The 13,098-nt window shown below is 43.3% G+C and overlaps 1 protein-coding gene across 2 annotated transcripts in view; it reads right to left on the minus strand.

Annotated features, from left to right (window-relative positions):
• PTPN3 (protein tyrosine phosphatase non-receptor type 3) overlaps window positions 1-13,098 on the minus strand; it is a gene marked incomplete at its 5' end in the record, with an annotated part of 70,928 nt that overhangs the window by 7,209 nt on the left and 50,621 nt on the right. For both annotated transcript variants that reach the window (XM_079706177.1, XM_079706178.1), the window contains 3 exons: window positions 2,262-2,408; window positions 4,557-4,618; window positions 4,900-4,990. In XM_079706177.1, the coding sequence (XP_079562303.1) occupies window positions 2,262-2,408; window positions 4,557-4,618; window positions 4,900-4,990 (300 nt within the window). The remainder of the gene's footprint in view (window positions 1-2,261; window positions 2,409-4,556; window positions 4,619-4,899; window positions 4,991-13,098) is intronic.

Consider the following 13,098-nt stretch of genomic DNA (forward strand, 5'->3'; position numbering starts at 1 on the left):
GTAATAGTACAGTCCCGGCAACAATTAAGGTGTACCCAAACTACTATTACTGCTAGCTAGCATCTGTATAATATTTACTGTGTGCCAAGCACTGTTCCAAGAAAGCTGCCTGTATTAACTCATTCAGTTACTCCACAAATCGACGATCAGTGTCATTATTATTCCGTTTTACAGAGAGGTCCTGCAGGTTTCCTAAGCCACACAGGTAGGAAGTAACCGAGCAGGGATTTGAATTCAGGAAGCATGGCCCTAGCATCTGCCCTCTTACCCAGGACACCACGGAACAAGATGAGTGCAGGCGCTCCAGAAAAAGAGAGAGGACAGGATAGGACTGTGAGCCAGCTGGAGTTCCCTAAGTTCAAAAAAGGTCCCAGTAATTTCACTGCCTTTCCAAAACAAGATTAGAAGATCACACATGCATACAAAAACAGAACATAAACAAAAATTAAAAATAGGCAAAAACAAGATTTCCAGACAAGGAGATCAGGTGATGCCATAGACCTGCTGCCTTGTGATTTCAGCAAAGCTTCTGAGAGTTCTCACGGTAACCAGGTAGGCAAGACGGAGAGATGGCCAGGGCTGGAAGCAGAGCTGAGAGAATGAGCAACTGCTCCCCGAAGAGTGCCCTCAACGTCTCTGACTCATAGTATTCTAGAAGGAGCTTTCTACTGCTTCTTGAGGGCCTTTACATTTTTAAATGGTGACTTATGTGAAGAGAAGAGATTCTGATCGAGACTGTGAGTGACAAGAAGCTAAGAGTGAGAGCCAGCACAGAGAATGACAGATGGAAAGCCCAAGGAGCCCAAGTGCACGCAAAAGGCCAGATCTGATGGCTCATCCTCCCAGGGATGATAATCATGGCCACACAGACACATAATAGCTAATGTTTGCTGGACACCTGCGACAGGCAGCTCTCTAAGCTTTTCATATATATTGTCTTAGTCTTCACAAACCCTCCAAGGTGGCACTACTATTTGCAGTTTATATTCAGGGAAGCTGAGGGTCAGAGAGGTTAAATAACTTGCTCAAGAAGAACGTGCTCTGAACCCAGATCGTCTGGCTCCAGAGCCCCACCAGCGTGCTGCATATAGGTTTCAGGAGTCAAATGCTTGAGTACAAAATGGGGAAACTGGCTAACAGCACCACTGAGACAAAGACAAAGACAATTTTTGCTGACCACCACCTTAATGGAAGTCGAGGATTATTTTCACATATCTGGAAGGGCATTGCATAGAAGAGAAGGGTAACTTATTACTGAGTCTGCCAGGTAAGAGAAGCAGGTGGGGTGGTGGTTCAAAGTGATGTGGATTTCAGCGTGTTGTAAAGAGGGATTTTTAAAAAAATCAGAGCCGAATACTCATGGATGGACCCTGGAAGTGTTTTAGCCAAGGTGGGGAGCCATCTGTCTGGGACAACCTGTGTGAAAGCCCTCTGCAATCCACAGGTCTCTCTAGAAACAGTAGGAATACTTATTTTGCTGTTTTGGGTGAGAGGGTAGCCTGATCTCCTCAAACATACTATCCATTCTAATCCTGTATTCTGACTTTCAGCACAGCTCAATTTGGCATTCTGAAATTCAAAATTCATTCAAAATAGGTGGTTCAAAATTAATTTATATTTGATTCTGGAATGTGTTTCTGGATAAACGTTTCATAATGAAGATACCCAGATGCAGGCAGAAGTTAGAGAACTCATGCTACACAGTATCCCTTGCACACTGACTTCTGTTATATAATCAGCGATCTGTTCCTATGGAAAATGCACGTCAGGCTGAGCACAGCAGGGTGCCCATCACTCTCCCTTCTTACCTCTTTTTTGCATCAGGTTTTGCTGCAACACAAGCAGAGGTTGACAGAGGTAATTTCTTCTACTTTTTATGGCCATTGTGAACCTGGCACTCATATTGCTCTTCTCAGGACCAGCACTTGTCCTGGGTGGGTAAGGCCACAGCTAAAACAGGGGTTCTGGGACAGGTAAGGCAAGGTGAAGAGCCTTCCTGCTTGTTATAATGGATCGGAGGCAGGAATGGGAGGGGCTGTCTGATCACTCCTTAGCTTGGAAAGGCCAGGGAGTGGGCAGGAAGAGTGCTGAGCTTCCAGTCACTGCAGGTGTCCATCAGTAGCTTTGTACAGGAGATTTATGGGTCACATAGGGGCTGGACTGGGTGACATTTCATTAAGACCTTTTCCAGCTCTGAAATTCACGTTCTGCAGAGCACAGTGTGACACGCACACTTCTGAATTGGAAATCAAGCCACTTACCCGCCCTCGCTCTGTTAGAGTGGTCAACATGACGATGAGTGACAACTTCTGATCCCAGACTACCTGCCAAAATTGTGCACAGGTATGTGGCAGGGGTCCCTGAGTGGCAATGTACTTGTTCACAAGGTTAGCAGCAGGAATATCCATCTGGCAAGAAATCGTTAAGGCATTAGAATCTGTTACTGCCACAAGGTGGACAGGGAACTGGATCTTACATTCTTTTAGTTAGTGCCTGTCATCACACCAGAATAACATCTCTATCAATTTTCGGCCAATAAGAATAATCAAAGAAAAAGCTACTCTCAAAAATGCTTCAGGGCTTCCCTGATGGCGCAGTGGTTGAGAGTCTGCCTGCCGATGCAGGGGACACGGGTTCGTGCCCCGGTCTGGGAAGATCCCATGTGCCGCGGAACAGCTGGGCCCGTGAGCCATGGCCGCTGAACCTGTGCATCCGGAGCCTGTGCTCTGCAACGGGAGAGGCCACAGCAGTGAGAGGCCCGTGTACCGCAAAAAAAAAAAAATGCTTCAAAGGGACTTCCCTGGCGGTTCAGTGGTTAAGACTTCACACTTCCACTGCAGGGTGCACAGGTTCGATCCCTGGTCTGGGAACTAAGATCCCACAAGCCATGCAGCCAAAAAAAAAAAAAAAGCTTCAAAGGTATTTAACAATAATACTAGCATTAGATATTTAAGATAAAACTATATGATAGTCAATAGGCGATAATCAGAAGTGGACCTACGAGATGGAAAAGAGTTTAAATGACCTTCACCGCTGTATCCTAAATATAATCAATATTGGGTAACTGCATTTTCAGCAACGCATGCCAATCCTCACACTCACATCTTTCCCTATGCAGGGTTTTCTATCAAAATATTTATTTTCTTTGAAGCATAAGCCATACAGGCTTATGCCACCAACTGTTGTTCCACTTGCTTTCTGCATGGCTGCCAATGTTTGTGCCACTGAGTTGATCAGTCTCCCTCCAAGCCCCAGCTTTACTGAGGTATAACTGACAAATAAAAATTGTATATATTTAAGGTGTACAACATGATGGTTCGACATATGTATACACTGTGAAGTGATTCCTAGAGTCAAGTTCATGAACACATCACCTCACATAGTTACCGAGTTGATTAATGCTGGATGTCAAAATGTTTTCAACTGTCCTCAGTGTACCTCTCCCACCCTGCTCTCCTTTTACTTCTAAACTAAGTCTTTTCTATGAAAGAACACTCAGAACTGGCTGAGCTTTGGAGTGGCACTGTGATTCACTCATTCTTAGATGGGAAAGGTAAATGGAGGTGCCTAACTCATGGTTTGGTTGGTGCTTGGGTTAAGGGCTTCCTCAGCCCTGGTCTCAGCCAGTCCCCACCCCAGGACTGCATGGTCTTAGCAGCCCCACCATTTCTGATGCTCTGCTTGCAGGACACCAGGAATGTTGAAGTGAGGGTCAATGAATCCCACAGATGCTTTTGAATAAGTGGAATCACTGATCAGACCCATTCTTGCTGGTAGTTCTTGATATCATGCTATAACCTGAGAACTTGAAAAGTCATCTGTTCATTTAGATCAGAGGTTGGTAAGCTATGGGCTGAAGGCCAAATTTAACTGCCACTTTGCAAGCCTAAGGTGTTTTTTTGTGTTTTCACATGGTTGCATTTTAGACGGCTATATAAGTACCTAATTAATATCCTCAACTTTGTCTCTTGGCTTGCAGAGACCAAAATACTTATTGTCTGGCCCTCTACAGAAGAAGTGTGCTGACCCCTGGTTTAGATAAAGAAACTGAGGTTCAGAGAGGCTAAGTTGCCCAAGACGCATTTTCAGAGTGAAATGAATGTTTTCCCCACAACATGTGAAATCTTTTACCTTTTGTTTTTGGGTTATATGCCCAGAGGTGGTTTTATTTTTCTTATTTTTAGGCAGGATGTAAGGACATGGGGGAAAAACACAGAAAGTTACAAACATACCAATGGCCAAAACAACAGAACACCTAAATGTCTGCAGTTGAGGACAGAAGGCATGTGGATGATGGAGTCAGAGACACAGAATCTGAGTTTTTGTCTCACCTTCTGTTAGCTTTGTGACTTTTCAAATTATTAAATGTCTCTGAACCTTAGTTTCATCCTCTGTAAAATGAGACTATTTTGCCTTCCCTCAATGGCTGCTGTGGTGACGAAATGAGGGAGTGAATGGGAAAGCACTTTGCCAACTGCAAAGCACCTCACACACCACTGTCATGCTTGTTGCAGTGATTAATGTGCTTTTTCTCATGATCCAGATTTTTAACTTACGTTCACGTAACTTGCATTAATATAATCTTCGTTTCTCTGCAATAATACCCGGGTGGTGTCATCTGTGGGGAGAGCAAGACATTTACTGATTATTCCTAGTGTTATTTTTATCGCACCGAGTAAACAAGAGTTCAGTTCCCAGCCCCATCTGCAGCTCTCGCCTCATTAGCATAAACACTATTTCCCAACTGTTCAGAGTTTGAAATGGCTGCAGTAAAGACGGTGGTGTTTACAGACACACTGAAAATCGTTCCAGAATACCAGACAATCTGTTTTAAAAAGGGAAACATTATCTCAGTGTGCGTGTGGCAGCGGGGAGGAGGTATTCACGCTGGATACTCACAAGGCAGTACATCTTTATATCGGTTTTTGTCCAAATTTTGAGGCAGCTTTGCAAATGTGATGGCCAAACCGGGCTTCTTTCTGTAGAGTTGCTAAATGACAAATAGAGAAGTAAAAAAACAAAAAAAAAACATTGCAAAAAACAGCTATGGAGAGAGTGTGGAAACATACTTCATCAGTAAAGTTTACCAGTCACAGCACCAAAATCTTAACATTTAACAGTGATTTCATATATTAAGAGAAAAATCTTCCCAATAAGAAATTCTACAATCCCATGAGAAACTGACTAAATTCTTCAATAATTTTTTTTTAACATGACGATCTTTGAGGAAAAGTCATAAGAAGGGGTGTGAGTCACAGATTAATGAATCACGGTAAGTAAAACCTCATTTTTATGACAATTATTTGACAAGAGCTAAAAGCAAGTAGAGAAAAAGAAAGAATTCTGACTAAAAATTAAATGGAAATCATTTACATTAGTCTAAAAACACTTCCCTCTAATTTAATGGAGTGAACCATATTCTTTGCTAAGAACAAGAGCATTTCATTTCATTCATTTCAGAAGTATACTTCCACAGTAAAAACATTCATTCCAATACATAGTAAACTTCATTTAAACATTCATTTAAAGAGGTATTTCCCTATACATGCAATCATTAGTAATTCAGTTAAAACCATCTTTGCATATTTACAAGCACATATTAGACACATCCGTACTGAACCTGATGTGATGCTGACAACAGCTCTGTGAGAGGTATTAATAGTATTCTTATTTTGTGAGAGGCAGAGATTAAATGCTTTGCTCAAGATTAGAACCAGAGGCTGAACTCAGATCTGACGGCAATGCTTGAGTATTTTTCTTTGAAGTGACATTTTATTGAGGTATGACTGACATGTAAAAAGTGGTATATAGTTAACGTACAACTCGACGAGTTTGGGGATAAGTATACGCCCATAAAACCATCACCACCATAAAGGTGTAAGATACATCCATCCCCTCTCAAAGTTTCCCCTTGCCCTTTTGAGTTTTCTTTTCTATACAACTGTGTCCCCCACTTCAAACTAGAGTGTGAAACACTATTCACCAGTGGTTTTTAGTTAACTTTATGGGAATTTAAAAACAACTTGTTTTTCAGTGTTGGAAGTGATTTTTTTTTTTTTTGGCAGAAAATTTAAGAAATTCAGACTAATATAAAGAAAAAAGTTACCAGTAATTTCACAACCCTGAGATGACCTTTTTTAAAGAATTTTTATTTATTTATTTTGACTGCATTGGGTCTTCGTTGCTGCGGGTGGGCTTTCTCTAGTTGCGGCGAGCGGGGGCTACTCTTTGTTGCAGTGAGCGGGCTTCTTATTGCTGTGGCTTCTCTTGTTGCGGAGCATGGGCCCTAGGCGCACAGGCTTCAGTAGTTGCGGCACGTGGGCTCAGTAGTTGTGGCTTGCGGGCTCTAGAGCGCAGGCTCAGCAGTTGTGGCGCATGGGCTTAGTTGCTCCACGGCATGTCAGATCTTTCAAGACCAGGGCTAAAACCCATGTCCCCTGCATTGGCAGGCAGATTCTTAACCACTGCGTCACCAGGGAAGTCCTGAGATGACCTTCTTCATCTATCTTCTCCAGCTTTTTATTAGCACTTTCCATATTATGTTCTATAGAACCCAAGTATTCTGAAAGAAGCTACTAGGTATTGCTTAGAAAAAGTTTCAAGGTCAAGGAAATTTGGGAAATACTACAAGTCACCTTATGTTCTATGAGTCTCTAAGACGACAGGTCCTGGAGTGCATAACCTTATTAAATTCTGATTAGCTAAGCATTTCTCAAGCTAATTTGGCCATGGAGGATCTCACGTCTCACAAGACGTGTCCTGGGAAATACCACTATAATTTTGAAGGCTGTTTTCCCCACTTATTATATAGTGTCTAGTTCCCTGTGCCATTTAAATACTCGAAGTATTCTCTATACACATGATTTTTACTGGCTCAATAATCTATAAGGTTTTCATAGTTTAACTTTTATTCTATTTCTTGATTAGACTGTTTTTAATTTTTTAGTATTATAAACTCCCAGGAACAGAATTACTGCATTAAAGCATATTTTTGAGGACTTTGATACACACAAACACACACACACACACACAAAATGGAGTTGCCCTCCAGGGGTGTATGAGAATGGTTAGTCCACCAAATTGCAGCCAGTATCATCAACTAAAATGTGTTTGCAATTTGAATAGGGAGGTGGAACAATGTCTTTCCCTGTATATTTTTGCAAATTGTATTTCTTGCTTTATAAACCAGCTTCTGTTGGTCTGTTTTTTCTCTTATTAGTTCTTTTATTAAACAAATTGCACAGAAATCACCAGGAGAGAATTAGCATAGACATTTTTGGTAATGATAATTATGTTATGTCTCATACATTTTCCAAATGTTCAGAATTTCCAACCTTTCCCTAAGCTCAACTATTAATCATCTTTACAATTTCAGTTCATAACAATCAAGTAGCCACTAAGCAACTTCTTAAAGGTCTGTGAGCTTTGATGAACTCTCTGGGCTCCTTCTTAAAATAAATTCATGATTTATTAGAAGTTTTGGTTTGATTCTGGGAGGAGGAGAATATCTGAGTCAGTCAAATTCCCCTAAATGAAAATTTGGTTCTAACTGACTAACTGCATAGAAGTGAAATCCAATTGAGTGAATATAACCAGTAAAGCTAACCTGGAGGTAAAAAGTTTTTCTTTTCCAAATAACAAAAGCGTAGGGCCTCCCTGGTGCTGCAGTAGTTGAGAATCTGCCTGCCAACGCAGGGACCACGAGTTCGAGCCCCGGTCTCGGAAGATCCCGCATGCCGCAGAGCAACTAGGCCCGCGAGCCACAACTACTGAGCCTGCAGTCTAGAGCCCAGGAGCCATCTCATCTATTTAAGTGAAAAATGCAAGTTACAGAATAATACAGTGGTGATCCCATTTCTACACATAGCAGCATACGCACAATGTGTATATAACATATCTGTGTGCACTTATGTATGTGTGTGTATAAAATATATTTGCAAGATCACTGGAACAAGTATGCAAGGATACACACCAAATTGTTATCTGTAAATTACAACAGAGAGAGAAGCTAAAGGAGAGGGGGGTCAGAAGACAATTAATTTTACTTTGGCTATTTCTGAATTACCTGAATTGTTACAATGTGAATTTTTAAAAATTCAAATGACTGGGGGCTTCCCTGGTGGCACAGTGGTTAAGAATCCGCCTGCCAATGCAGGGGACACGGGTTCTAGCACTGGTCTGGGAAGATCCCACATGCTGCGGAGCAACAAAGCCTGTGTGCCACAACTACCGAGCCTGCATGCTGCAACTACTGAAGCCCGTGTGCCTAGAGCCTGTGCTCTGCAACAAGAGAAGCCACCACAATGTGAAGCCCACGCACTGCAACAACAGCAATGAAGACTGAACGCAGCCAAAAATAAATAAATAAATAAATTTATATAAAAAAATTCAAATGACTGAAGTGAGAAAAAGAAATACAGAGTCCGCCTGCCAATGCGGACACGGGTTTGTGCCTTGGTCCAGGAAGATCCCATATGCTGCGGAGAGACTGGGTCCGTGAGCCATGACCGCTGAGCCTGCACGTCCGGAGCCTGTGCTCCACAACGGGAGAGGCCACAACAGTGAGAGGCCCGCGTACCGCAAAAAAAAAGAACTACAACAGAAGAAATATATATATAAAATTAAAATTTTTTTACAAAATGTTGGGTGAACAAAGCTAAGATTTTTTTTTTTTTTTTACCTTTAGAACGATTGACAACACACTCATTTTTATGCCTGCCTTGCCAAGGCTAACATTGAACCCTATTCCCACTGAATTGCTTCAGTACTATTCACACACTTAGTTTCTGAAGGTGTTAGCAGTTGGTTTTCAAGTTCTTTTAATTTATGGACTCTTCTCCAGACCTTGTGAGCTGCATGGCAGGCTGGCTGAGAAAACACTGCCCAGAGAAGCGTGGTTCTGAGTGGACAGTGATGTGCTGGAAACACAGGTATATCTTTCTGGAAGGATCAGGGATGGGAGGTAATGAGCTATTATGAAGACTATTATATTAGCCAGAATTTGAGAAAAGGCTCTTTCAAGAACTGCTCATTGGAACGACACAGTTTGCTTTGTTCATTCTTGGGCTAAAGGTATGTAAAGCAGGCAAGAGCTCCTAGTCTTTAAGATCCCTTAAATTCTGCCCTAGAATGAGAGCAATGTGGAGGCTGGAGAAGGTCACAGGGACGGAGGGTTATAAGATCACTTAGTTTTATTAAAATCTTAATTTTTATGTCCTCATGTGCTTTGTTCTCATCGTATCAGAGTGTAGTTCTAAGCAGCTGTGAAAGTAAGGGTGAAGTATAAGAAGATCAGCTGGGAGGGTTTGCTATGGAACAACCGTATTTAAATTGCAGCATCAATATCACCGGCTCTGGCCTCCAAAGACAAAAGCTGAACAGTGGGAGCTGGAGTTGACCAGCACAGTTCGGGGATGGATAAGACATACAGTTTTCCAGTTTAAACATTCCCCCTTTGAAAAAATCATCTAAAAGTAGAGAGAGGGCATCAAGAGATGACTCTGATCTCCTCAGACTTTTGGCCCAACCAGAGATGTGAAACCTGCTCACATCCCTCAGATAAAGGCTTTGGACACCCAATTGGCTCCAACCAGTGGATGCTGGCAAGGGCTGGCACAGTGGAAGCAAGCACCCCATCAACTGTACAACCAGATGAAGGGGGAATTCTCACTGGAGTTCTTGAAGACTGAGAACCCAAGAAGGGGGAAGAAAAAAGGAAAAGACAAAAAAAAAAAAAAAAAAAGGAGGGACTGGAAGGGACAATGAGTAAGGAGAGCAAATAGTAGAAACGGACTCCTTCTCATGCCCTTGGCAATGACCCAGAGTCTAGTGCAGGGCAACAACGTTCAAAACAGCTATTTACTGTGCTTTCTGTATCAAGCACTGAACTGTGGTCTCTATGAAGGCAGGTGTCTTGTTTGTTCTGTTCACCACCATAAACCCTAGGCCAGCATTGTGCCTGGTACATAGTAGGTGCTCAATAAAATGTTTAGAGTCAAGGAATAACGGGATCTGCTGCTTTGGACAAAGGGTACAAAGCACTTGAGGAAAGCAGGACGAGAGGTGGCATGGAGGCATGCAACTAAGCTAAGGGTAGCCTGTTTTTCATGAAGGCCTCGAGAGGTTGTCCTCCACTTTGCAGACGTAAGAACAACTTACTGCTCACGGACAGCTCGTCCACACTGGGGACTTCCACTTTCCCTTGTACCTGACCCAGTCAGGGAGCAAGGACACTGCTGACGGGGTACTAAGAGTTTCTCCCTACCTTCCTGTAAAGGTTTGCTGAAATGAACTGACATTGTTGCTGGCAATTTGGGGACTTTCAATAGTGCTACTTTATTATTATTTTTAACAGTGCTACTTTCAATCACAGTACCAAATGCAGATCCCAGTGCTGGCATACTCAAGTATTCTTGCAGCGTCCCTTTCACAGATAAATACTTGACAATGAGGTGGGGTGGCAATTCCTTTAAATTGGTCCCCGGCACTTGAAATGTAAAGGCCACTCACGTGGTCATTCCAAAGCCTGCAGTTCGCTCCCTGTATTCCAAGTGTTATACTTGATACTGTCTGCCTTTCTTAAAAGAAAAAAATTTTTTGAAAAATAAAAAAAAAATTTTTAGTATGAGCTTTAATCTTGAAGGTACACCTACATGTGTAAGCCTTCAGCTGCCTTTGTCCTTCCAAATCAACTTTTTTTTTTTTTTTTTTTTTTTTTGCGGTATGCGGGCCTCTCACTGTTGTGGCCTCTCCCGTTGCGGAGCACAGGCTCCGGATGTGCAGGCTCAGCGGCCATGGCTCAGGGGCCCAGCTGCTCCGCGGCATGTGGGATCTTCCCGGACCGGGGCACGAACCTGTGTCCCCTGCATTGGCAGGCAGACTCTCAACCACTGCGCCACCAGGGAAGCCCCCAAATCAACTTTTATAATGATCACAGCAACCAGTAAGTCACCTGTTTTGACAGGAATGGATGTTTCTTACAATGGATGGTGTAGGAGTGGGTTCGGGAGAAACAGTGGTCAGAAGAGAGAAAAAGATGGCTTCTGGTTTTGGCAAAGAGGGAAGATGCTGAGGTGGGAGGGGCGGGGGTATCCGAGTTTGACATGACCTTTGGTGGAGGCTTGTAGCCACTGCTCTAACTCATCAGTCCTGAGAGGTGGGAGGATAAATGTTTCTCATTTTCTATCAACTGCATTCCACAAGTCTCCAAAGAGCTTGCAAGGCCATTGGATGAGGATGAGCACAAGATGCCTTTGCTTGCTGGGAAACCAGTTCTCAAAGGACAGTTAGCATCATCACTTAGCTTTTATCCAGCACTGTCTATACCAAATGCACACCCTTTCCCTTGCCTGAACAGAAAGCTCAACTCAGGGAAAAAGCATGAAGTGAGCCACAAATTACTCTCAGGGAGGAATGACCCTGGGGCTGAGTCAACGAGTTCTTTAGAGGAGGAGAGCATCCTGGAGGTGGTAATGGACTTGGAGCCTTGTGAACCCCAAGTCTGGGTGCCTTTATACGAGAGACAGAGGAACGCCCTACCTTGCCTGAACACAGTATTTAGGCAGTTTGAGGCTGGTCACAAATGCTGGCAAACTGCTCACATTGAGTAGCTCACACTGTGTAGCTCCTGGAGGGAAGGGCTCATATCAGAGTTTGAGTGAAGATCTGGGTCATACCTGGTGAGTTCTGACAATGGGCTTTTCAACATAGATTCTAATCCCAGCTCTGTCTCCAACCAGCTGGGTGACACTGGGCAAGTTCCATAGCCTCTGAGCCTTGTTCTCTCCACTTATAAAGGAGTGATCCAAATAATTCTGGCTATATGTCTCATGGAATTGCTGTGAGAGTCAACTGAGACAACATATGTGAGACACACTTGGTAGACTCCAAAGTGCTATAGAAATGCTAATTATTAAGCGTGATTTTATTACAGCTGGGACCAAACGCTTTCTGGAACACATTTGTAATTGTTTCTGAAAGCCATGGGAGGGACAGGGGAATTTCATTAATGAAGAAAATGCTCCAAAGCAAGCTTTGCTGAAAACCAGCTTGTCATCGCAAGAGGGATTCCATCCACTGCCCAGCTACCCCAGGACAGGTGCTTTGTGCTGCGGAGTGGGTGGCATGGGTACCTGCTAGGAACCAGCCCCCACTTCCTGCTCCCGTTCAGAGCACAGCCTCCGACAGCCAAGCCGCCCACCTGCTGACGGCACTGGAGGAGAAGCAGGTGGGGAACCAGAATAGCCGAGACTCTGGGAGTCAGACAGTGCTGGGTTCCACGTCTTGTGTGGACTGGGCAGGCTCTTTAGACTCCTCTATTTATAAATGATAATAGTTGTTGCTTTTTGCACCCTGCCCATGCGTCAGACAACGCATTAAGTATTTATCTCATCTAACTCTTACAACCAGCCCACAAAATACCCAATTTACAGATGGGGAAGTAGAGGCTACAGAGGTTAAGGGATGTGCCTGAGGTCACACAGGAAATGAGTGGTAGAGTCAGGATTTGAAGCCTGCTTGGCTCCACGTGGCTAGACAGCATCTCAGATCTTTTCTAGCTCTGATGTCATGCTATTCTAACAACTCTCACATAGAAACAGCACGTTATTGTTACCTATATAATTACACAAAGGTTCTACAGCTGTTAAGAGAACAAGATCCATGAGTTAAGCCTGCCTGGTTTCCAATCAGGCTGTACCATTTACTGCGAGATAACCTCTCCAAGACTCTGATCCAGCCCTACAGCAGGCTGCTGTGAGAATGCTGTGAGACGATGCCTACAAAGCCCTTGGCACATAGTAAGTGCGCATTAGAGGTTTCCCTTTTTCTTCCTTTAGGATTCCCCTCCTCTAGCAGCTATGTGAGACAACTTCTCCCACCTCTAGCAGTGGTTGTTAAATTGTGTTCCACAGTCTAGGGGTCCTTGGGGGGCAGTGTGGAGACTGAAAGGCAGGGCTCCATGGATCCCGCCAGCTCCGTCACAGAGCAGATCTGCTGTTATCTGTTCTGAATTTTGGAATTCCGTAAAAATTTATTTATTTAAAAAGAAGGTTTTTCAACTTAATTTCTAGGAAATGTTTAAACTAAATGAAGGAAATG

This window comes from Hyperoodon ampullatus (assembly GCF_949752795.1).
Source record: "Hyperoodon ampullatus genome assembly, chromosome: 6".
In the NCBI taxonomy this organism is placed as follows: Eukaryota; Metazoa; Chordata; class Mammalia; order Artiodactyla; family Ziphiidae; genus Hyperoodon; species Hyperoodon ampullatus.